Source organism: Apteryx mantelli, chromosome 9 (assembly GCF_036417845.1).
Source record: "Apteryx mantelli isolate bAptMan1 chromosome 9, bAptMan1.hap1, whole genome shotgun sequence".
Classification (NCBI taxonomy): domain Eukaryota; kingdom Metazoa; phylum Chordata; class Aves; order Apterygiformes; family Apterygidae; genus Apteryx; species Apteryx mantelli.
Window position 1 is genome coordinate 26540698 of NC_089986.1, and position 26001 is coordinate 26566698.

At 41.0% G+C, this 26001-nt stretch overlaps 1 protein-coding gene across 1 annotated transcript; it reads right to left on the reverse strand.

Annotated features, from left to right (window-relative positions):
* Positions 1-260: 260 nt before the first annotated feature.
* Positions 261-23029, reverse strand: KLHL24 (kelch like family member 24). The gene is made up of 7 exons (XM_067301973.1): positions 22960-23029; positions 16220-17200; positions 10855-11039; positions 9512-9630; positions 8168-8356; positions 7516-7704; positions 261-6303 (listed from the first exon to the last, which is right to left on the reverse strand). Exons 2-7 carry the CDS (start codon positions 17137-17139, stop codon positions 6103-6105), a joined length of 1803 nt encoding a protein of 600 aa, XP_067158074.1. The 5' UTR covers positions 17140-17200; positions 22960-23029; the 3' UTR covers positions 261-6102.
* Positions 23030-26001: the final 2972 nt, after the last annotated feature.

Consider the following 26001-nt stretch of genomic DNA (forward strand, 5'->3'; position numbering starts at 1 on the left):
CTTTCCACGCAGCCTCCAGCTTGCCTGTGCTGCCTGTATTCATGTCAATAATAAGTTCCATGATGAAGGCAGAAAGATGAGCCAGGAAAAGCATCCAGACTGGAAGACGGAAGAACGATGGGTGGATATTGAGACTGCGAAGGTGCAAAGGGGCAGAATCCAGCAAATATATGACCTAGGAAGAATAGAAAAGAGCTTCCTCCTTTTATAATCAAACCCCTCCCTAGAATTTCCCATAACCTAAATAAAACACAGCAAACTATTCAAAAGGCAAATGTTTATTAGGTACATTGGATTTAAAAAAAAAAACTTTCAAAGAATTATGCAAGAAATATATTTAAATATAACAAGTAAATGTTATTGCAATTGTGCTACATTACAAAATCACTTTTCTACTATCGGCACAATCTGAAGACCTTAATGTTATGTGCAAGATAACATTACATTGACTCTGGCACACACTAAGTGGTCTGCACTCTTTTGTTCAGATTCGATTTGTGCTGTACCAGACCGTTCTTGAAGACAAGATTAGCTCTTGGTGGAGCTAAGCTTTTTACATTTCAGTAAATAAAGGAACTGGCAAGAAATACAATGAGCTGCTGTTTTCCTCAGCAAAAAGAAAAATCAACACATATTCCAGGTGAAAAGAAAATATCATATGAGTAATAGTTAAGTAGGTAACCTCTCTTTCCATGGCCAAGTAGCTCCTATTAATCTGACTCCAACTTGCTACAGGTACACCGAAAGGAGAACAGCCCCACAGGTCCAGCATTTACACAAATGAAATTAATAATAGTACATTCTATTCAGGTCTCTTGATTTTGCTTATTGCCATGCTACACCATATTATTGCTTCATATTATTTATTTCAAACTATGTTTAGGACAGACAAGTCAGAATGTTCTGAAATACAGCAAAAGTTATTGACTAAAACAAGAAACTACCTACGAAGGACAGGAAGTCAAAGACAAACTCCTTTGTCACTGAGGGAGTGCTGAAAATGGAAAATAGGAAAAACCAAATATTGATTTTTCCCACATTAAATCTGCCATAACATTGTAAAAATTGAAGTATTTTAGACATATTCTGAATAAAACGTTTAACTGTTCTTTTAGTTAATGAACGGCAAGATTTACTTCTCTTTAAAAGACATTAGCAGTCTGGACAGTAAGACTGATCCTAATAAAGGTAACAAACCAGAAGGAGCAACCCACACTCATTTTCACAATAGATAAAAATGTAAGTGAATTCAAGGCACAGATATTTTCAAAATTAACACATTATTTTCTTTGGAACTAATACAAAGTACATTGTAATTACATGATCAATAATATGCTGTACGTAGGGGCTTTTATATGTTTCATTTTTAACAGAATTACCGTAAAATGATCACAAAATTATTCACACACACAGATGTGCGCACAAACATGAATGTAGACTGGAGCACTACAGTAGAAAGAAAGGATATGTTCCTGTAAATAGAGCTTTTAGACAGTAACACTATCAAGGATATATACTTTGAGTAACATGAATTTATGTATAAAATTTGTTACAAAAGCCAGCTGACACAAGGTCTGTGCATGGAGAACTTATGTTGTGATCGCACATCTGGTGTGGGGTTGGTAAGAGGCTGCCTACTGTTTCGGGGTAATGCTCGCAGCACTGACACATTCTTGATAAACTGACAGCAAGATGGATTTTTATTAATGCTATCTGAAATAATAAAACATTAAGGAAACTTGTTTGCTGTACATGTTAAAAAAAATCACTGTCTAGTCCCCAACCAGGTAACAAATTTCTGCTAAAAAATCTCAATCACTTTGTAGACTCCTTTTCAGTATGTATTACTCAGATTTTTTAATCAGGCACACCATTTAATGTGTGCTGTCTTGTGTGCGTGAGAGTCTACATTCAGAGGAAAACATTCAAGTCTAGCGATATTCTTAACCTGCTTGAAGGGGCTTTTGCCATCTTCAGTGGCAGAGAAGACCAGATACGCTTGTCCAGTTGGGCAATTAGGAAAAGTGAATGTTTGCTTTTCCTGAACATTGCCCCTGGAAGGCTTTGACAACATACGCATCTTCATCTCTCAGATTGAAGACAGGGAGTTGACAAATGTGAAATATTTTTTACCAACCGAGTTTCAGTGTCTGGAATTGCAAACTGTAGGAGCATCCAAAAAGTCCTGTTTTTCAGCAAGCCTAGCAAAACACACAAGCTCCAAATGCACTGGGTCTGCCCCTGCTGTTTCTCCCCCCCCCGGGGTTCCTCTCTGGCCTACCAGAGCTCCAGCACACCACCCTGCCCTGAGCAGGAGGGAAACCTGAAATCCCGAGAAGGGGGACTGCTTCTCGTTTTGTCCTTGCAACTCGAATAAAAACAAAAATAGGATAAACTGAGTAATCATTTAAGATAACGTGGTGAACTCAGCTATTCTGAGGAAGAGCCCCTTGCTCTCAAAGACAGGTAACCCACAAGCACAGGCGACCAAAGCTTCCTGGACTCGCGGTGCTGGAGGGGAAGCTCAGTGCTGAATCCGAAACACGCCATGCCCGCACTGCAAAGTTAACTGTCTGATGGTACAAATGGGAGATTCCACAAATTATGCCCCTTTAGGCACTAACAGGAAGGGAACTTAGAGGTAAAGTAAACGATTACCAGGTAATGTTACATGCCTGATGGCTGAGAAATAAAGGGATACATGGTGCATCTAAAAGCAAAAGGCCAGAGGCTGCACTATAATGCAGTACTCAGTTATCCACACAGAAGCTTCATGAAAGCAAGCTACAAAGCAGCATCACATTTCCTTTCTGTTAATATCATATTGCAGAAGAATGGAAAGACAGATCTTAGGAAATTTCAGCAGGGAAGAGAGGACATGAAAAGGGAGAAAAGACGTTTACTTTTACTTCTTTAATAGTAAAAATACTTCAAAGATAACTGTTTAGTGAAGTATTAGAGAACTCTTAGCAGGGTTTTGGTTTTTTTTTTTTGGTCTGACATTGGAGACTTGACACCTTTTCCCAAGCATTGTTAGACAGAAGTTATCTTTGAGCAGATGATCACTACTTTACAGCTGTCAAACCTGTTACTATTCATGGTGGAAATTTTTTGATTATAGTGGAAGACATTCAAAATGTTCTGTCCCAGAATGAGACCAGAGGGGGGGAAAACAAAACAAAAACAACCCCAACTTGCTGTCCAAGCACATAAACAGCAATCAGGTAAAGCTGCATGACAGTGCAAGTTTTAATCTTTGAATCCATCTATACTTAAGTGAAACGCACTGGAGAACAGGTAACTTAAGAATGTGACTTCCTAAATATATCCTTCTAGAAAAATGGTATGCTTTCATTAAAACAAAGTTGAATTGTTCTCTTCTAGTACATCTGAAAATATTGTTTAAACAGAGCAGGTCATAAGTGCAAATCATTTAGAGTCAAAAAAAAACAAAAAAACACACACACAAAAACCCTGACTGTTGTTTTAACAAAATCATTGCACGAGTAACTGCTGTTTTAGCAATACTCCACACACTTAACTGTTCAGCATTGAGTACAGGTTCTGAAGAACTGCAAGCAGAAGTTTTCTTCTACATCTACATTTTTGCATTTAGTGGTTCATTAAACAACTATTTTCAAAAATAATAGATAACAGTAATAAAGTACATAAATTGTTAAGAAAAGATGACTAAACTATAAACTGAATCTTCAAAACCATAAAAAGCAGTATCTTGTTATTTACAGAGTATTGCAGTACTATAAACACAAATAAAGGATACCTAAACATAAATGACATTGTTTAAGAGCAGCTTAGCATGACGATCAATGTTACAAGTCTTAATACAAATAGGAAGGAAGTAAGAGGAAAGGAGAAACTTTTCAAATTGTATCTCTAGTGGAGTGCTCCTATCATTTTTACATTTTCATTTACAATGATGGGACAAGTTATAAACAGTGTTAGCATATAGTATCAGTTACTGTGCAATTACCATTGCTATCAACGGACCTTATTCACAGGTACTGAAATTACCTTTTCAAAGTAACGCTTGGTGAGCAGACACAAGAAACTTAGAAAAGGATTAATTCATCTGATTCATTTGGCTTACATTACTGAATGATTTTCTATTTTGGGCAATATGAATGTACATGCTCAGGAACTGATTTGCCAATTACATCACTGATATGCAGAGATTTGTATATTATCAATATTCTTAACATATACAACCAGTGTTTGGTATTTAGCCAGAAACTGAAATTTGTGTATTATTTTCCTGAGGTTACAAGTTAATGCATCACAAAGTGCAGCTCCCAGGGCTCTTTAAAAAGACATGATTGCATATTACTGAAAATGATGACTCCAAATTTGGCATAGTTTCACTGAGGGTCAGAATTTCCATCTCACAAAGTACTCTGGGAAAACAGATGGTTAAGAAGAGTCCAGTGGAAAAAACAATGTTCCAGAGACAGTGCTTGTTTTCACCCTCCTGAGGGAGCACAGAGACCAGCACCTGGGGGGCAGGGCTGTCTCTGCAGGGGCCTTAGGCTTTTTTCTGCCCTGGCACTGACCAACTTCCCTACTGGCTGCTGTCCTCAGATTCCTTTGAAAAGGAGTTCCTCATGTTTCTAGTGATTAGCAGGAACTTGGTACATAGACAACCCTATTCATTTTCCAGCTCTCAAGTGCTATTTCAGTTTTCATGAAATTGTGCCTCAGCCATACAACTGTCTACTGAGACTAAGACAACCTAGTACTGAGGAGAATTTAAAAGCATCTTCACTGGGGGGAAAACAAACAAACAAACAAAGGTCAACTAGGTCAAAATACAGGAGCCTCATGGGCTTCAAAGGTCACCAAAACCCTGGGCTCCAAAATTAGCCAAAATATGCTACAGGGCAGTTACTTCATATGGCTACATGGACAGGTCCACAGCTATTTTTCTGGTTACATGAAGGACTTTTCAGGAGCCTCCTCATCTACGGCCAAGTAGGTTATACTGCAGAACAGCTGAACTGCTGTAACTGATTGTTTGAAGAAAGGCCAAAAAATACTTAATGGATACTCTGGATTTCTGCAGATGAGTTAGTTGAAAGACCAATTTGTGAGCTGTGGGGTGCAATCTGAGTCCCTACCTCCATTATCACATAATTTATAATGTGATTTAGAGAAGCAAAAGAACAGAGTTAGTTGTCCTTAATTCCTTGATGAATTTAGAGATACTCCTCAATGAGCAAAGAGTGAAACCAGGAACTTTCAGACTTCAGCTGTATTGTTCAAGATGTTAAGAACTGGGATTCAAGATCTGCATCACAGATGTGTGCCTACACTCCAGTGGTCACTAGTTTTCCATGTCATGTAGCCTTGTACTTCTGATAAGCATTTAGCAACACTATGAATAAGGTTCATAGCGTTAAGGTACACAGTTGTCACTGCAGTATGTTGCAGTAGCACAGAAAACAATCAAGATGTCACTGTTCTCCTTCCAAGAAAAACATTCCTCAAAGATTCTAATATTTTTCCTATGTAGCTGAATTTATTTTTTTTAATCCCAAACCATGCATGATCCGAAATAAAATCTACTTGGTTAAGCCAAGTAATCTGCTTGTAAGAATGCTGCGCATATAAATTATAGTTATATAAGCTTTTTTTAATCCTAGGTAATTATCCTAGATAATTCTTTGAAATTTACTTGCCTATGTATCTTTTCAATTAGCGGAACCTGAAACATCTTGTAGACATCACTTCTTAGGATACAGGCACAAATGCTTGTGAAGGCACTTTCTCCACAAAACTTCCAAGCTTTTAATTACTAATCACACAGAGGGCAAAGCTTTCTGAATACTAGCACAAAGTACTATTACTGCACTCATATCAGAGCACACAGCATATACAGTTAAAGTGAGGTTACTGGATAGATTTGTAGACTTGTCTTGTAAATTAAGTTAACCCCCCCCCCCTTTTTTTTTTTGAAGGCACAGGATACAGTTTTCATTTGACTGCTAGGGAAAGAACATGTTCCCATTTTAGGAATCTTTAAAAACCTGTCTCGCAGCAGACCACTGGATTCATTCATGCCACCTCCTTTTTGTTGTTTTGTTTGTTTTACAGTTTAAAGCCTTTTTCGTTATACCTATGAATTGTCACACAGCCATGATACGATACTGGCCTGGGCATGGCTGCTACTCCTGTGATAATGCCTGTCGCAGGGTCATAACAAAGGATAGTGTCTGTGGCTTCACCATTTTCTCGTCGTCCACCAAGGATATATATTTTTCCATTACACACAGACATGCCACAATTCTCCTGTTTCAAAATATACAAAGGAATACATGGTTATTTAAAAAACAAACCCTCCAATTCCTGAATGTCTACCACAATGCAGGAGGACAGCATTGTGACTACCATTTGTAAACAGGCTGGTCTACACTTTTCACTTCCAAAAGGACCAATGCAAAAAAACAGAACAGCTGGGGAAAGCAGCAGCACCATCCAGCACAAAGGGCTATTTCAGGTCCAAGTCTTCAGCTGTATTCTCTGTCTGAGCTATATGCCATGAATACAGTACTTACAGATGATTGAAACATCCGAGATAAGGAAAGGGGGGAGAGAACAAAGGCTTTCAAAAGGGAGACACAGTAGATGATATTAATGCAAAAAGTGGGAACACAGAGAAGCACCTTAGAAGAGCAGCAACAGATAACAAAGAGAGGGAAACAGGGAAAAAAGAAAAAGAAAGAAACCTTCTAAGAAAAGAGTGCTTAAGAAAAGACAATGCTATGTGTTGAAGCAAAGGAAGCTAGTCCTCAAAAGTCAGCATAGAAAAATAATCAAATGGAAATCACAGAGCAGAAATCAGTGAGAGGAAGAGAGGGAAGGACAGGAAAAAAAGAACAAGCCTCTGTCAAGGTAGGTACACTACAGTATGTAATTGGCAGAAGTTTTAAAAACAGAGGGGAAATTAACTGCTATATATGTGAACTGTACTACAGAGGGGACATGTATTTAAATTTTGCTCAGGGGGCTCTTCTGAAGTGATACTGCTCTCACTGCTTTAAGTCAGATACTTTCTGCACCACACAGTGCCTTTTTTTCCCCCCCACACCACAAAAAAGCCCTTTATTTTCTGTTGTGTTGAAAGGCTTTAATCAACTATAAAGCAATTACTGTCTTCAGTCTAAGTTAAAACATCTAACAGAACTTGACAGAGATCCATTTGTAGATATATAAAATGTTATCCATTAAACTGTTATACTGTTATTCAGTAGTAACTACTCTCAAACCGAAAGACTGGCCTGGCTAATGCAGTGACACTCAGCTGAAAAGCTACTGGTTTAGAAACTTCCTTTTCTGTAAGACTGAATTGTATAGATGGAGGAAAAAAATAAATAAATAAAGCAAGAATGCAACCAGAGATGCAATTTTAACAGGGTTAAACAAGTCCTTAGTCATTTCATACCAAGATATTCACATTAAAAATACCTTTTAGAAGTTTACACGCCTTTTAGTGTTTATTACCTGTCTGCTGAATGTATTCTGTACGTGCATCCAGTAGTCCTCAACTGGATCATAGCAGTATATTGCTTTGGTAAGCCCACCAGCAACATAGATCAGATTGTTTAAAGACACAGCTGTAATACACCTTTTTGCAATGGGGATAGTTGCACGGAGTAACCAAGAATTAGTATCAGGATCGTAAGACTGAACCTGAAAACAGATACATGTATAAGATTAAAAGCCTAAATCAAAATTACTACCTGGCATACCCACATGGGTTATACAAGTAGAGTCAAAGAAGCAGTACCTTGCAGGCAATATCTCACCAAGAAAATGAAGTCAATATAAATATAGGTCCATATATCAATGATGCTTTCACACACACACACCCCCACACAACCTCCCCCCCCCACCATATTCAACATTGTTTTCCTAACACTTGCATTCAAGTGTTCAGATAGCTCATTTAACACATGAAGTTAGTGAAAATATCCACCACGGAGACTAAACAGAAGTAACAGCCTATTAATGAATTAGTGTTTTCTACTCTATGTTTTATATTATAACAATCCAGTACTCCAGTCAGCAAGCCAGTTGAAACAGGTCTCTGTATGATCTGTTTTTAAACCAGCATTACCCATGTGTAGAAAATGGAAGCAAAGAGTAAACTGACCTTGTCAGAACACGTGTTGTCATCGGGACCACCACCGATCACAAACAGTTTGCCAACGCAGCTGGTGACTGCTGGAGAGCTCACGGCTTCTTTAAGGGGAGCCACCTCCGTCCATCGATTGGAAAATGAATCATAACACTCTACGCTGCTGAGTCGGCTTTGACCATCATATCCTCCAACAACATACACCTATGCAAAGTGGTGAAAACTATCACTGTTCCATATTTAAAGTAGCATTACATGTCTATAAGAAATTAATTTAAAGCTGCAGAAATCCTAATTTGCTAGGTTTTTGAAGGCATACTTTCCCCCAAAGTTTTTGTCTAGAAGAAGATGACGACCTAAAAATAATAGGTAAAGATTCTCAAGAGAGTTTCCAGTCAGTCATATGTGGAATGAAAACCATATAATACCATCTTTCAGATGTCTGTTTAATACAGAAATAGAAATTCCCTATGTGAATGGGGTGTGTAAGACTGTGTGCACTGGTTCTTACAATTACATTCAGTAGCAACAGAAGTCCATCAGAATTTACCTTCGCTCTTCTGCATTTTACTACTTTCCCTGCTTGCTTACAAAAATGATATTTCTTCCTCCATATCCGTCTGTAACCCTTTTTTTCTTTCCTGTTGCTTCTCTCAAATTCAAGAAGCAGAGCTCTATCATTTCTGTGTCTACCTTCCTCTTTGCTCCAACCACAGCTCTCATCTCCAAGAAGTTATTCACTCCAGGAACACCACCACACATCTTCACTAACTTTCATTAACGGAATTGCTGTGGGCTATTGATCCCAACTATTGGTTTTATATTATACATAAATAGGCCTTCGAAATGTAACAAAAAAACTCACATTTTCCTTACAGTAATGTATTTGGTTGATATTTTCAGTATAAAACATTAAGTAAAAGAGCATGAAGATGCCACTCGGAGCAGTAGCAGTTTGTGTTAGTAACTGCACTAAATGAAGACTGACTTGTAACTAAAGTTTGCTTTCAGAAGTAATTGCGCACATAATACGAAGCCATCCTCAGCTCTTTTGAAGCACAGGCAAATTCTGATGCTTCTTTGCTTCGAAAAAAATTGCTTCTTCAAGCTGGACACTTCAATGGCAAAAAATTCACAATGAAATAAATGAGGGGTAAGATGATTTTCATGTCTATGGATAGTGTCTGACTGATTAAGAGCATAATTATTTGTTTCCAATATTCTTTAAAAATATTTTTTTTAAATATAATTTGATAGGGTAACACATCAAAGTAACACTAAATATTTCCATCTGTTTTCTATATTCTTATATTTGGGGACCATATAAGCTAAAATAAATTATAAATATACTTCTCTTACTTTACCAAGAAGAACAGCCATTTTGTGACGCCATCTGCCTTTATTTAAGGAGGCAACTCTGATCCAAATGTTAAGCTGAGAGTTATAAATCCACACATCTCGGCTATTGATTCTTCCACCTTTAAAAACAAAAATATGCTGATTTATCTTTGAATAAATTTATTATTTAACAAGAAAGGCTGACAATTAACATGCTCCTCTACAGGGGACAATGAAAATAATATGTCCTTTTTAGGTGATAAAAGATCTATCTTTATTTATATGTTAGACTTAAAAATCAAATTCAGTGAATGTCAGACAAATACATAGGGTAAGTTATTTTACTCATGTCAGTCTTTCACACTAACATGCTGATACTGCATTAAATTAATTCTTGAGACTGGAATGTATTTCAATGGCTTTTGCCCACGGTCTTCAGATTTTCTTGAGTGTCACTGCCTGGATGAGACACCTGAACAGAAATCTTAACCGTTTGGGTCTTATGAGGCACATCCCTAACATGAGCTGTTGCCCTCTATTTGGTCTGTGCATACATTTCCCTCTTAATTTTACTTGTTGTTGAAATGATAAAGGTAGAACAAAATATGAGAAGATAGTTTCCATGGTTAAACATACATATGTGGCTCAGTATTCAGTTCATCAGCTGTTGGCACTGAACTATATAATTTACCCTTGCTAAGACACTGAATGAGAGGTGTATAAAAACTGACAGCTATTGCTTATTCCACTGGAAAAGGCTGGTGTAAACAGATCCCCAACTCAGGTGGCGAAAGGCAAAAGGGGTTTGTTTCTCTTTGACATTCCTATGCTGAAAAGGAGCTTTAACTGTTTTCCCTTTGGAATCCAGGCAGCCATACACTAGAAACTAGGCACCAGCAACATGCCAGTGCTGCACTGTGCCTAGGCAACTGCTGTTTTTACCAGCAGACACCACCTTTTGTAGCAGAGAAAACTAATGCTGCTGGGAAAATATTGCTTGTGATTTTTTTGCTTGTAATTTTTCCAACTATTGCTTTTCCAAATGTTACTGCAAACAGGCCACTACTGCATTTTAAAAAAGCTTGCTTAAGCAGCCTGGAGGAGCATATCCTCATCTCCTTAAATACAATTGATATATTTGGCCTTAACTGTAAGAATAAATAAATAAAAGATCATTGTTGATTAAAAACAAAAATCCCAGAAAACACCTGAGGCCCCCAAAAGATTGGTCCAGGGTTTGTGTTCGCCATTTACATCAGCAAGTGACTTTCAGCAGAGCTTCTGGAAGTTCAGAGTGTGAAGATCTATCATACTACTTTAAAAAGCAAAGAAAACAGAGTCTTAAATTTCTTAGGATTATTCACCTGAAACAAGAATATCATTCCGTAGAGCACACACTGCATATTCAGACTTGGTAAACTCTGGAAGTTTAGCCAGTGACTTCCACTCTCCTGTTACAGGATCGTAGCACTCAGTATATGGCAAATTAAACCCGCCAACTCGTTCACAGCCTCCAACAACAACTATCACCTCAGAATAACCAGTTGATCTAAAAAAGCGAAAACAGAAAACTAAGATACAGAAGTTATTTACTAATACATGGAGGGAGGCCGAACAACATTGTTTTCAAAAATACTATGAAATCAGAAAATTTACTATTTAATGCAAGATTAACTTCTACGGAAAAAAACAAAAACCAAAAAACACCACCACTTAAGCAGTTCCAGTTTTTCAGTGTTTCCAGGTGTTTCGTCATAGAGCAGGTTACCACACCAGTAGGTTTTCTATGTAAATGGTGGAGTCACATTGCACAATGTTCTCTGTAAAAATCAAACATTTAAAAATACAATAAACCCTTACTCTTTAATAATATTTTTCCTTTAACTGGGTATGTAGAGATATCATAAAAAGTTGAAGCAAGGCCTGAAACAATTAGATGTGCAAATCTGGTGCAGAACTTCAATAATCAATCCTTCATACTGAAATCACTGTTTTCCTGCTCAATCCTAGAGAATTTATTATAATACTGTACATCATATAAGTATTTCAAAAACGTAGAATACTTCAAAACACTGTAGGTGATTTCCTGAAAAAAGCTGAAGGCACAGAGTCACCAAAGGAAAATTAAAAAAAAAAAAGAAATCTTAAAGCTAATACACAGCTAAAAAACAATGCATCAAAAAAAGTGAAAAAGAAGCACAGTGACAGAAGGAAACATTAAGGAATGCTGCAATAAAAATTCAAACCTGAAACAAAACCTAAAATTCAGTGTGAAATATTAAACAGTCAGTATACAGAATTAAGCCTTTAAATTCCGTTCAATACTCTTGTTCTCCTTCTGCTTGAATTCATAAGAAAACCAGATACCTCTGCATGACACATACTGTTTATATAAGAACAGCAAATCACATTATATTTTATTCAACATAAGAATGTCGAGAATCAAACAATCGTCTTCTACATATAAATCAAATTACGTCTGAATCCTATTCCTTCACTCAAATTCATAATTTCTTATAAGCATTTGCCAAAATCCTCCCTTTTCAGGGCTTTTCTAAATTAAGTAAATTTGTACTGGTATGACTATTTCAAGGATTGCTCTCTACTAATCAACTAAAAATGAATGCAGATTGACTTTAGTTTTAGAAAAACTTTTTGTCATGTTGTGCTTTAACTTTGATCCCCATATGAACAGAGATTTCATTTATCACTGCTGATTTCTGTAGTCTTCTCTAGAAAAAAAAAACTGCATTGCCTTGTGACTACATTTGAAATAAGAGTTGCATGATCTGTCCCCAGACTTCCTAACATATTAATTTATAGACATATTAACAAATGTTGATGACATTTTCCCCATTTTGAAGCATCAAGAAAAAAAAACCTAAACAGTCATTCTATCTACTTGTCACCACATGCTGTAAATTAAGTACACCTTTCTACTCAAAATACTTAAGGTGGCAATGATAAATGATAATGCACTATGAAATAATATAATGAAGATATGTATCTGAGGAAATACATCCACATACCTCAACTAGTCAGAAGAAACACTTCAACTGCTCAGATGCTGGTGAATTTACTGATACTACATTACCTGCTTTTCTGAGGAACAACTTTGGAAAGAACCTCTCGAAGGGTAAGGGGAGGGACCCTCTGCACCAGCAAAGCACTGCTCAGAAAAGGGTTTCCTTAACAGCGAGATACTCAGCTCCTGGCTTCCCTTACAGGCAAGCCCGACTACGTCAACTAAACATATATACAAAAGAGGTTTGTCTGTTGATTACTTTTCAAAATTAGAACCAAGGCCTCCACTCACTGAAAAGCCTACTGTATAGGCTTGTTAACCTTTTAAAAACAAATAAACCGCAGTCTTTGGTTGGAAAGGTCTCTTCATGAACTGCAATGAGAAGTTTTGCTCTTCAAAGGAAGTAACAATTTCATGCAGTATTTAAAATGCACAGAGGGACAAAAATTTCAGTATCTAGATAGCCATATCCTTTCTTCAGAAATATTTTCTCTGCTGCATTTTCTTGAAAGTCTTGCATTGTAGAGGTTTTGAGGTTAGTTCTGAAAGATTTTTTGCAAATGATAGAGGTTACATCAGTTAAAAAAATAAAAATGCATAGAATACACAAAGAACTTATAGGCAAAAGCTAATTCCAGAAAAAAAAAAAAAAGACAGATGTAAATGAAGATTAGAAGAAGCTGGGATTCTCAGAGAAGCTCTGATCTCAACCAATGGTACAAAAAGTCATTCTTGTAGCCCTCAGAAGAAATACTGCGAGAATAGTGCTAGAGGTGAGCTAAAACAAATGCCAGAGACTTCAGGAGAGAACCTCTCCTCATGAAGAGGTGCCAAAACAGGAAGGAAGGGAGAAAAATAAACAAATAAATCAGCTGACAGACAATTATATAATCCAGTATATTCCAAAAAGCGGGTTTTCAAGGGGTTCTGGCTTACTTAATACAAGAAAGCATGCAGTCCTCTAGCCACCCGCACAGAAAGACGACATAGCAACTGCAACAGCACAGCGTCAGCTGGACAGGACTCCCTTCAATCGTTCAAAGAGATTCCACTCAAAGATTTTAACCTCAGGAGACAAATTAGGAGGATTTGAGAATTCTGGTAAAGCATTACTTTTCTTCTGTTAACTCACTTTTGTGTAGCAAATGTGATAAGACAGAAATGTAAAGGGAATCAAAAAAGTCATCTCCTTCGGGGGAAAAAATAAGGAACCACATAAAAGCTTTTTTAAGAGCAGCTAGAAAGGATGTGTTCATATTTATAAATATAGTAACTAATAACCAATTAAAGTGGGCACTAGTACGTTTTGATCAGACATTTTTAAAGGAATTGTATGACGAAGGAACTCACAACAATATGAATATTTAAAGATATTCAAAGCATAAAGTATTGTCTGTTTTGTTTTGCATATGGAGATTTGTTATTGCCCACTGCTTGATCTTGGCTTGGAGATCTGCTATGCAACACAACCAGTAGAGGCCGAGAGGCTTAAGAGGAATGTGAGAGACGACCTCAAGATGTCACTGTGTCACTGCAAGTACACAACTAAAGAGACCTTTCAAAGGCTGCCTGCATTTGTCAGTGATGCCTGGCGGGACACGACACAAAGAGCAAGCAGGCAGCTGTTAGCCCACATTTTAAACTTTGTTTAGTTCATGTAACCCTTAACTGGCTTTAAAAAAAAACCAATGTGAGATTGCAGTCCACACCGTTCTTTTAAAAAAACGATTTGAACCTACTTTATCAGTAGATGCATACATACCCATACAAGGAATCACAATTCACTTCCCGAAGATTCAGTTAAAAAGAAAAAAAGTTTGGGAATTCCTGACCCTGCAGCTTTCCTTTCTTTTTAGAAACATTTTATATAAAAAAAGAAGCTGGGGAAAAAAGCAAGAAAGAAAAGGGAAAGAGCTCTCAGATGGCCTCTCCTCCCAACCCCCTCAAGAAATGACCAGAAAAGGTGTGGTGAAAACACGGGGGAATCTGGTAATTGTTTAAAAACATGATCTCTTTTTGCTACAGGCAACGCAAGCAAATAGGCAACAGAAACAAATGACTGGGAACTATTCCGTGAGTGTAATATAGAAAAGGGGAAAAAATGCCTGCTGGGAGGCCAGCCAGTTCTTCTCTCTATAAATTACTTCTCTTGTTGCTGCCTACTCAAATTCACAGTGCAGTTTAAGTTCAGCAGTAAAAGCCAACAAAAAACCCCACCAAAACCCAAACATAAAAAACCCCACCAAGTTACTTTATTTATAAAGTAGCTCTTGGCTGAAGTGCTACAGCGAGGCTATAGAGTTTCTCAAGTACATACATATAGCACGTACTTTGACAGAACTGTTAGGTGTAAGCGTATTTGGTTTATCAGATCAAGTAATAAACTGAACCCGCCTGAAATAGCACAGAAACCTACCTCCTTTCACGCACATGCACACTCACAAACCGATGAGGGCTTTGGTCTGAATCCGCAGACCGCCACGATCCCCCCTCAGGCCCAGGCTTGGGGTACGAAATGCTTCAGAAACTACCACTGCCCCGTTTCCAAACTGCCACGGACCAGGCGTTTCCCAAGGTCCCGCGTGGCAGCACATGGGTTTGCAAATCTGGCAGCAGGGCGGCAAGGAGTTAAAGTTTCTTCTCTCACAGACTAGACAGCAAGATTAAAGACTGGAAAGCCACTGAGGGGGCAAAGGCTTGCCAAGTGTATCTTCCCCTATAAGAAAGCTTGTTACACATGCCAAAAAATGAATGTTCCCTGCACCATCACTATACAGCAACCAGATATGACTAAGAATAAACAAAAAGGAATAACTTGTAACACGCTCTAACCGTTTGTCCAGACCAGATCATTGCATCACTTTAATATAACACATGATTTCTAAACTGCCGTTTAAAATAGGTTGAGTCAATTAACAATGAACTATCATGTGGAAATAAGGCTTTTATTGGGAAAATATTTTTCAGAAAGAAAATTACCATAACCAACATTGCCCATAAGTGACGCTAATAGACTTTTCCTCATTTTCCTCCTGCAACTTCCAGGCACCATTCCTATTTGCATAAAGCATTATTAAGAAGTAGTAATTGTGGATTATTACAATGTCATGGTATAAGCATAAAGTATTTCAAGAACTGTTCCATAATTCTTTAAAAATGCAAGATTTAGTCACTTTAAGAATATGTTGTTTTGGTGTTAGTCTATCGCAATTCTACACAGTAGATCTGTAAAGCAGCTTGTGATGTAACAAGTGAGTGTCCTGAATAAATAACATCATCCCTATTCTTTATAATGCTTTGTATACTTGCATGATTTTGTTATAAAAAAGAAAAGAGGTTGTGAAATGGAATGGGTTACTTCTTGTGGCATAATAAATTGTTTTTAAAATGCTGCAGTTGTGTAAAATAACTTAAGATTCATGTAGCAAGCATTAACATTTAGAAAATATTTTACTTGCAAGGTAAAAAAATTCCATTTACATGAGCAGTCTCATATATCTCATACCAGTAAAGCGACCTGTGCAAAAACCTGACCTATCTACATTTTCTAGACACATACGGGCTTGAGCTGTTGGGGGGAAGAGTACAGAAATATAACTGGAGTGCTCCATAATGTAAAATAATAATTTTCAAAAGATATTTTTCTGGGCATGTGTACATCAAACCATGTCCTTCTACCACAGAAATAAAAAAGAGTTCCTCACCTGCGTGGCCTAGTTCTGGGAGACATCATCTCATTTCCAAGGATATGGTACCGCCTGGCTTCGTGCAGCAGCTGGTAACACTCTGGGGAATTCTGAATCAGCTGGTCCACTTCCACCGTCTGCACAAAGTAGTTGGGGTGCAACAGCGGCAGCCTGACGTGTGTCAGAAGTTCGTGCAACACTGGTCTTCTCAGCTCAACTGCCCGGTACACCCAGCGCATGACGGCTTCAAACACCATCTCTTCCTTACTGATCACCAGTTCGTCACTGCAAATGTAATCAATAAGCTCATCTTTCCCCAGCTCGAGAAATTCTTCATGCTGGGACACATCCTCAAACGTCTGCAGCGCAAAATTCCTGCACTTGGTGAACAGCGTCTTGAGCGAGTGTGTATCTGCAAAACGCTGGATTCCCAGGCAATTGCACGGATCCAGCTGTTCTTCCAGGAACTTGGCACAGGCATCACGCAAAACACTAATCTGAAAGAGACTTGATGTTTCAAAGAGATACTGCACATTCTCGGTAGTGATTTTCACCTTGCCAGTGTACACATACTGTAAAAAGCAATCCATAGCTTCAGCAAAAATACCATTGATCTCCACTAACATCTCTCTGCTTTCTCTATGATCGTTGCAAAACATAGCTCTGAAGTAGCTGCTGCAGGCAGAGAGCACCGCTCGATGGCAGGGAAACTCTCTTCCTTCCACACAGATAATGACATCGGTAAACAACCGGCTGTCTCGAAATTCATTGAAGATCTGGAGAATGCTTTCAGCATGGGATGATCCCGAGGAGAAGTCAAAAAACTCAGGGCCTGATAACGATTTTGGGTCCATTTCAAAAACTTTCCGCTTGGTTGCCGGGGAATCTCGTATCCCGCTATCCTCTCTATTCAGTCTGCGTCCCAAGATTAGTACCATTGTTACATCGGTTGGCTATAGAGTCATTGAGAAAAGTTTGCCGAGTGCCTCCTTCGCAGTGCTACGGTCAGAAAAATTAAAACATTTCAGTATTCAGGCTGGTATGTCCTTCTTTCCATAATGAGAATTAGACAGCACACTTGTTTGGTCACTCTAAAAATCAGTAAAGCTTTTGACCTTGACCAGAGGCAACACCGTGTTACCGGACAACAGATAAATTGCCTTGTGCAGGGCAGTAGAGCATTACATTTTACATATTAAACATATAATACATCAAAGATAGATAAACCAAGACCCCAACACCAGCAAATCATCCAACTGACATAAGTCAAGGGCTTCCCTGGATAAAAATCCAGAGCTTGAGCTTTTCTCATTTTTCAGTGTAATCCTCATTTCAGCTGGAGCCTTCAAGTACTACTATAATAGCAGCAATTAAAAAGGAAAAAAAGACTGGAATTTTCAGAATAGAAATATAGTTGAGGTAGAAGAAATCACTCCTTCATTTTCATTATAAAGTCCATCATAATAAAGTCTTACAATACTAGCATTTAATAACATTTAGTTACTTCAGTGAACAACCTTGACCACAAAAAACAGAGGTTTTACCTGTTCATTCTTAGCATCTGAAATTAGTTCACTAATAATCTAAGATTCAATTAAAAATGAATGTAGACTGCTAATCCACAAAAACATTTGGAATAAGTATGTTTAAATGATATGTTAGAGTGTGATGAAGAAGCTACAGGAATAAACATGAGAACAGGCTGAAGAAAGGTTACACTTGTTTGCATGAAGACTAGTGCATCTGAAAGTAAGGATCAAGGACAGCTTACCAAGGGAAAGAATATTTTCCGTCTTCCAAAGTACTACTAGCAAAAAATTATTAGCAAGTTTTTTGCCCAAAGGCTTTCCAATTTCAAATAGATAGTGTTCAACCTTCCCTCCTCCAACACACACACATTATTAGAGTACTAAGGTTGCAAAAAATCAAGTAGTTAAATGCTAGCAAATGCCAAAATTAAAGTTTGTGGGTGAATAAAACACAGCTGATTTTGCAGATACTGCCTATTACACATAATACGATCATCCCTCCTAGCAGCAATAGTGCGTTTTGTTACTCCTTAACTTGAAAATAACCTAGATGAACATCCACCAAAATATACCGAGGCAACACTACCATACCAGCAAAAGGCTGGACAAAATGCCCACACGTCTAACACAGATATAGTTCTAAACGCATGTTTTTTGTTTTTCCTTTTTTCTTTTTCTTTTTTTTTTGGCTTGCATGTTCAGGAGGATGTGTACTGATTTATTTTAAAACTTGTGGAAATGATTTTTTTTAAGCTTCCAAGAGATTATATTCATTTTCTCTCATTCCCCACTTACATAGTCAGTAAACGTTAGTTTCAAACAGCAATTTCACTTCCTGACACACTAGCATCTTTAGAGCCGCTATTACCCAACTGAAGACTGGCTACATCATGGCTTAATATAGAACACAATAAACCAGGCTTTTTTTAAACAGCCTTTTTACACAGCACCTTTAAAAGGCACCATCTTAAAGAGTGAGAAAAGAACGTACACTGTACATTTACTCACTGAGAAAAATGTTTTAAAACTATCATTTTCCATATCATTTATATAAACTTGTACACACATATTTACAAGACAGTTTTTTTAGTGTGGCTCATTTAGCCTACAAAATATTTCATTTTAATTTGAATTAAAATGGCATCAGCTGTCTTTTTGTTGCCTGAAAAACACAGTTGCAATGGACTTAACTGACTGCTTCAGGGCAATAATACTAGGTAACAGGGCAGCATTAGGTAGTCTAATATATAGCTGCTATACCATCCAAGGTATTTTGCAACCATGTTATCCTGTAATGACCTTGGCCAGGTAAAAACAAAAACCATCCCCCCAAAACTAGGATCTCCAGTTCTCTTGCTAACAGCCTAACCCTTATATTGAACTTCATCTGCAATTAATTCCATGCTATCTGGCATGAGAAAGTGGGCAGAAACGAAGCTTACATCAGCAGTAGGAAAGGGAAATGTAACTGTGAAAAACAAACTCTAAAGGTTGGATTGTGGTGTCACGGATTTAAATCAGAGCTTTTCCAAAGCAAAGCTAGCCTGAAATCAGAAACAGGACACTGGCATATAGTGTGACAGGCCAAAAAACCCTGTGACTATGTAATAAAAAGCTTGAAGATTCAATCTTTCTCATCATTCACTAAACCGTAAAAGACAGACATCACACTTTCAGTCAACAAGTTCTAAAAATGCTTTACAAACACAGACAGAGCTCCTGCACGAATGTTATCTGCACACACACACCCCTAACCTAAGCTCACTGGAAGGTCAGGTTCTTGTTTTTCTTTAAAGTCTATACTCTCTATGGGCTTGTCTGCACAAGAAGTTGCACAGAAATAATTGAGAGCCCTAACTTAGAGGCCCGTAAGCGAGGTCTATAAGACGTTTGCCCTGACACCTTTTATCAGTAAACCGTTCTTCCTGAAGATAGGTACTTTACATTGCAGTGGAGGATGGAGGAGTGCAGTGAATACAGACGAGACTGCAATATCCTCAACTACTTTCCCCTCTCCTTTCATCTGCAACTCTAGCAATGACTAGTTATTTTTGGTAGGGCTGCAGCCAGGGCTGGAGACAAGGCCCTCCCTAACAGCGAGCCATCAGGTGTGCCCGAGCCCTGTCCTCAGGCCTCCTCCCAGGTGCCGTGGCAAGCAGCTGAGGCTGCGCTGCTGCCAGCAGAGGTGTGTCCCCCCCCCTCCCCGAGCCCATGCCCTCCGTGCCGGGCTGCACCAGGCAGCGAGGCAGGCAAGCTGCAAGCTCGCAGCTGCCCTGGGGAAGGGCAGGAACCGCGCTGGCGGCACAGCACCGGCCTGCCACAGCCCAACGCGCTCCCGGCACGGCACGTCGCCTGTGTGGCTGGGTTTGGCTGCTGGGAGCTTGTAAGGACGTCCCTCGACAAGGACCGCAGACGTGTCATGTTTACTATCACCCGGTACAACATTCATAACAGGGCCTCCAAGGTGACACAAAAAAAAAAAAAAAAAGAAAGAAAAAAAAAGGTGTTTTCACTTGAAGCCTAATGACTAGAATTAACCAGACCTGAGTTACAGTTATTTTGCTTGTGATTTCAGGTAACATGACCAAACATTACTTACCTCAGATGTTGGTTACAACAAAAAATCAGAGTCAATAAACTCCCAGTTTGTTACCTACTCCAACACATTAGCTAAAACCACAGCATGTGTTCTTGTTTTTCCTTTTAGAAGATGACAGGAGGGGAAAAAAAAAAGCCCCATAAGATTTCCCTCTGTCAAAAAAACCAACCCCCCCTCCAAAACAGAGCATTTCTTTTTCTTTCTCTGCAATATAAAAAAAGACCAAAAAGTTGTTGGTTCTAAAGTACTTTTTCTAGTTCTTCCTGTTTTACAGTAGAAATTAGGTTTTGAATGCCTTTAGATGACTGAAGTCTTTAAGATGACTAAGAATCAGCAAACAACAAAATGAACAAGCTCATTGACATGAGAAAAAGTTAGCCACACTGCAGAAATATTTAATATTAATGTAAAATACCATTACTTGGGGGGGAACACCCCTCCCCCCCAAAAAATATTTCTTAATGTCAAGATTCTGTAACAATTAAGGTAAGGGCACACATAAACAGCTTCTCTCAGTAGCATCAAAAATCCCCCAGCAAAAACAGGAACTGGATTTGGATATGAAACTCATTAAGTCCAAAAATCAGGCAGCAAAGAGAAACATCTATAAAACATGTAATATTTTGTAATATGAGTGAAAAGGTGACCTAGAAGGGCACAGACCCACAAAAAAAAAAAAAAAAGTTAGAGCATATTAGCATTAATATACGAGGAACAAACTTTCTTAAAATATCCTACCAAAACACCCCCAGTCATTACGTATGTCCCATATATGTGTTTCAAAGACTTCCAGGTTTCAGTCAACTGCTCACAAATTTGAAACAAACAAAAAATCAAAGTAGTCAACAAGTGTAACAGCATCCAGGATACATTCCTGATATTACAGACAAATGGGATTATTCTTACCTGAAGGAATGGAAATTTGGGATAGCTAATGATGTTAAGATTGGGTTAACACCCAAATGTATATGTCTGAAAATGTCTTTGTTAAAAAGGATCCTATATAAACAAGGAAACATGAAACATACAAAACAAACATGAACAAAAGCCAGGAAATTTAAAGCTGATAAATGTCCTTTACTTGCACTATTGACTTTCCTGTTTACAGTGACCTGAGCCAAGAATGGAGTCAGATGAAATCTGAGTCTTTTGTCTCACTGCATCACAGCCCTAATGTATTTAAATATAGATTTTGCATACATCGTGTTTCCTGCAGTTGGCATGCTACTTCACCAGGTATTGTCAGCGGGATCCTATTTATACCTTGCGCCCCAGGGGCTAACTGCATACAAGCACAATTTTTATCCCCAAACATTCCAAAGGTGTTGCTACCCACTCTATGCTATATAAAGCAATGAAGTGTCATTTAAAGGGGGGGGGGATGGAAAAAGAAAAAAAAGGCCAATGTAAAGCTGATACTGCAGAGGACTGTACTTTACACAGCCCTGGCGTGCCGAGTTTCCCCACCTGAGGTCAGGAGGAGTTTGGCCTAGGTGAGAAATCGAGGTTTCAGGCCACATGGCAAAACTCCTGGGCTGAAGCAACATGTTCATCGTTTGTTTACTCTTTGCACTTGAGATATCTATACTATTACAAAATAGCAGCTGTCTAGCTGTAGATTTGGCTTTATGACTTATCTCGAGGAATTTATCTACAATAAACATTATGAAATACACAAAACATATTGCGTTCTCCAGGCGTTTGCAAATCCCACCGTGCCAAACCCAGGCACTTTGGAAGCGCCTGCGCTGTAAATAATTAAAACCAGAAAGCACAAGGATTTTAAGCCTGGGTGCAGATTTTTAAGCAGTACCAAAAGCAAGCCGCACGCAGGCTACTCCCAAACCCGCCGAGAAGCGCGGCCGCCTGCCCGCCCAGCACCCAGGGGTCACGTCCCACCCCGGGCAGCGGCGAGGCGGGGGCCGCGCGGAGGCGCCGGCGGCCGGGCCGGCTCCGCTCCGCTCCGCCGGGGCTCGGGGGAGGCCGCCGCTCCTCTCTCAAAGCCAACGGTCGCCGGGAGACACCCCCCCCCACACACCAACGGCCGCGCGCCCGCGCGCCCGGGGCGCAGCGCGCATGCGCGAGCTCGCCGCCTCCCGGCACGCGCGCGCCCTCCAGCTCACCTTCACCCCGAGCCGCCTTAGCGACAGGCTCCCCCCCGGCCCGCGCCGGGCCCAATCCGCGGGCGGCCCCCGCCGCCCCGGCCCCGCCCCCCACCCCCAGCCGGCCCAATTCCCGGCCGCGGGGGGCGCCCGCGCGCCCCCCCCCCCCCGCAGCGCCGCGGGAGGCGAGGAGGGGGATGCCGAGGCAAGGGCCGAGTTACGAAACGGCCGGGGGCTCCGGGAGGCCCCGGCCGGGCCCCGCGCGCGCTCACCGGGCCCCGCACCGGGGGCGCGGGGCAGCTGGCAGCTCCCGTGGGGCCAACGGTCCTAACGGCTCTTCCCCGGCGCTGTCAGCGCCGCGGCGGCCGCCACCCGCCGGTGTGTGTGTGAGGGAAGCTCCCCGCGCCCCGCAGTTAACGGTACCGGCCGGTACCGCGTCCCGCCTCCGCCCTGCAGCCAGCGCCGCGGCGCAGCGGGGCCCCGCGCCCTCCCCGCCGGGCAGCCCCGCGCCCCCCGGCCCGCACTCACAGGCGGGAGCAGGCCGCGCCGCGCAGTCCCGCGGGTGCCGGCGCCCGGAGGGTCCCGTCCCGTCCTCTCCGCCGCGGCTCCCCGGCCGCGCTGCCAGCGCCACTCAAAACAAAGGGGCCGGCGGGGCATGTGACCGCCGCAGCCAAAACACATGACGTCACGGCGGCGCGGCCCCGCGCGGCCCTGGGAGCTGTAGTCCGGCACGTCACCGCCCCGCCCCGCCGCCAACGGCCGGCACCGGCACCGGCACCTCACCGGCACCGGCAGCGGCACCGGCGGCCAATAATGAAAAGGACAAAACCCGGCATTCCTGACAAAACCCTCATACCGAGCGTGCCAAATTTTGCGATTTGGCAGGACACACTGCATTCAGACGGCACCTTTTACGCTGCTGCTCCTTTGTGCCAGAAAACCCACGGGCAAGCTCGGGGGCACCTGACCCGTAACCCTCGACAAGACCCGTTACGGGGACTGGGGAAAACAGCAGTATCCCTGTTAACTTTTCGGTCTATATGACCAAAATACAGAATATGCCTGAACACACACACAAGCAGTCAAAAGAGCATCTTTATCTACTTCAGTTACAGCCTCACCTAATTAATACTGGGCTTTCCAATACACAAAGCTTTTCACTAGTTCCTGCTCAACTGTAACGCAAAATTTAGTATTTTTCCTGCCAGCTAGAGAAAAGCAAGGTCTGTTTTAAGGCAGTAAGAGAAGAACACTGCTGTCACAGCTGCACATCACAGCAGCGGCAGCCAGTCAACCACAAATATAAAAGCAGGACCCTGGTGTCATCTCAGTGCAATTTCAAGAGCAGGCCTGAGTCTGTCCTGGAGCCCAAAACTCACTTCATATCCAAACTATTTGGACACAAGCCCATGCGCCAACACAGGCCGATGGAACATGCCCGGGAGTATGGAAATTTATTTTTGCTCTGCCCTTTAGCACAAGCAAACTTGCATAGCCATAATGCAGAGCAGCGAGGCAAGGGCAGGGATATGCATGCTTAAATTAAGGTCATTACCCTGTACTAAATGAAGCCTTGTGCAATACCACGGAGCTGATGTAGACAGCTAAACTGGCTGCGCTCCCCTTCCTAGAAGGCCCGACTGAAGCAGCAGGAGCCTCCAGGTCAGGCAGCATGCCTGAGCGCCGGCCGCCCTGACACCAGCGCAGGCACGACGGCAACAACAACTATGCGGACACGCAGAGGCCGGTAATGGAGTCCACCAGGGTTAACCTGTCCGTGCGCTACCAGGCCGGCCGGACTGCCTCTCCCTCCGCAGAGGCAGGGAGGAGACGCATCAGCATCCCCGGGCACCCTTGGGCAGAGCTCCGTGGGGCCGTGTCTGCGCCGAGCAGCGGGCGCGCACCCTGCCGCGCAGCGCTGGCCTGGTCTCCAGCCCCACAGCCTGGGCAGCGTGGCCAGGGCACATCACCGCTCTCTTGCGGCTCGTGAGCACAGGTTTCCTTCCTCCAACTCCTTTATGTACGTACCGCTTAGTCCAGCTGGGCCCTGGTGCACGTGTAGGGATCCTAAGCACTACAGCAACGGAAGAAATAATGAAAGGGTAACAAGAACAAATCATTTACTTCCAAGCTGAAGAAACCCGTGGTAAGAGGTAGGGGCGAGAGACAGAGAGGGAGAGGGAGGTGAAAGTTTTTCACGCAAATCAAAGGATGCCATGATAGCAGAGTGGGAGAGCTGTGGATGGTGACAAAAAGATGGCACATCTCCCTCTTGCCCCTTATTGCTATAGGAAAAAGGAGGAACATGAATTCTTCTCTTAGCAGCCAGCTACATCCCTCTCCTAAATGTCAGATATCAATCATAAGCATAATATATCTTTACCTTTCAGAGAACCTGCACTACCGTTGAGCTCCTGACCTCCGCATGGCCCTGGCTGTTCCTCCTGCTGCCTCTGCATGCCCGCACAGGGCGGCGTACGGAGCCTTGTGCTCTCTTCAGCAGGTGCCAGGCTTCCTTCACGAAAACTGTAGGAAGAGCGGCATGTGCTCAGGTCTCCAGGACTGATCCAGGAAGAAACCAGTTCCAGATTTTCATAGGCTAGATAAGCTCCACTTTTGCCCAAGGGTCAGGCAAATTGCAGCTTTGCAAAACAGAGTTAGAATTACTGATAAAAGGCAACCTTTCTAAAAATAGACTGAAAAATGTCAGTTTTGGTTGTGCACATAAATTGTTTTCATTAAGATCTTAAACAACTGAAAGCTTAAACCTATTTCGCGCCGAGCCAAAACTCAAAACTGCTTCACAGATTTAATTGTGAGATTGTTCTGTCAATATTTCATTTTATGTCTGGAAAAGCAAGAAGGACCCCAAACAACATAAGCAGCAAACAGAAAATCAACTGCCAGCTTACTTCATATAGTACAGTTGCATTGCAATAACTCATTTCATCAGCTGAAGATAAAAATACTAATAACCTGAAGTGTTACTTGTTGCAAAAACATTAGGTATAAAATGTATATGATCTAAGAAAAATGTTTTGCTTAAAATAAATCTTTTATCTAATATATCCTCTTGTCTGCCCCAGTCCTTTGATTTTTAACTCTTGGGGTTGATACAACTCTGTATAGTTCACTTTAGAAAATGTAAGAGGGAATAAAGGAATGAGCAGTGGGAGGGAAAAAATTAGAAGAGGGTAAAGATATCTATGAACTGCCATGAAGGAGCTATCTTAAGGGAGTACATTTACTTCAATCAAAACAACACATGGCAGAAATACCTTGTGTGAAGAGGGTAAATAGGGCATTTAAAAAGAAAATATTAATTAAAAATATTCATTGAGCAATTGTTTCATAATACGCACATGTATGTATACAGTCACATCCAGGCACTTACAGTTCTGAAAGCAAACGTCACTGAGGATGTCTGGAATTAAGGATCCTTGGGTTGCTATTACGTCCTATTGTCTTCATTCCTGTGCTAGCAGGGGGATTGCTTGTTATTTCTCAAGCTGTGCTGAGCATCTCTCTCAAAATAAGCAGTTGCGTGTTTCCTAAGAAGCTGAAGCCAAT

Coding starts and splice junctions, on each gene's coding strand:
- KLHL24 (XM_067301973.1), bottom strand. CDS start 17,139: ATGGTACTAATCTTGGGACGCAGACTGAATAGAGAGGATAGCGGGATA. Junction 11,040..16,219: donor CCCAGAACTAGGCCACGCAG/GTGAGGAACTCT, acceptor TCGCTTTTTTAG/ATCAACTGGTTATTCTGAGG. Junction 8,357..9,511: donor TGGCTGTTCTTCTTGGTAAA/GTAAGAGAAGTA, acceptor CACTTTGCATAG/GTGTATGTTGTTGGAGGATA.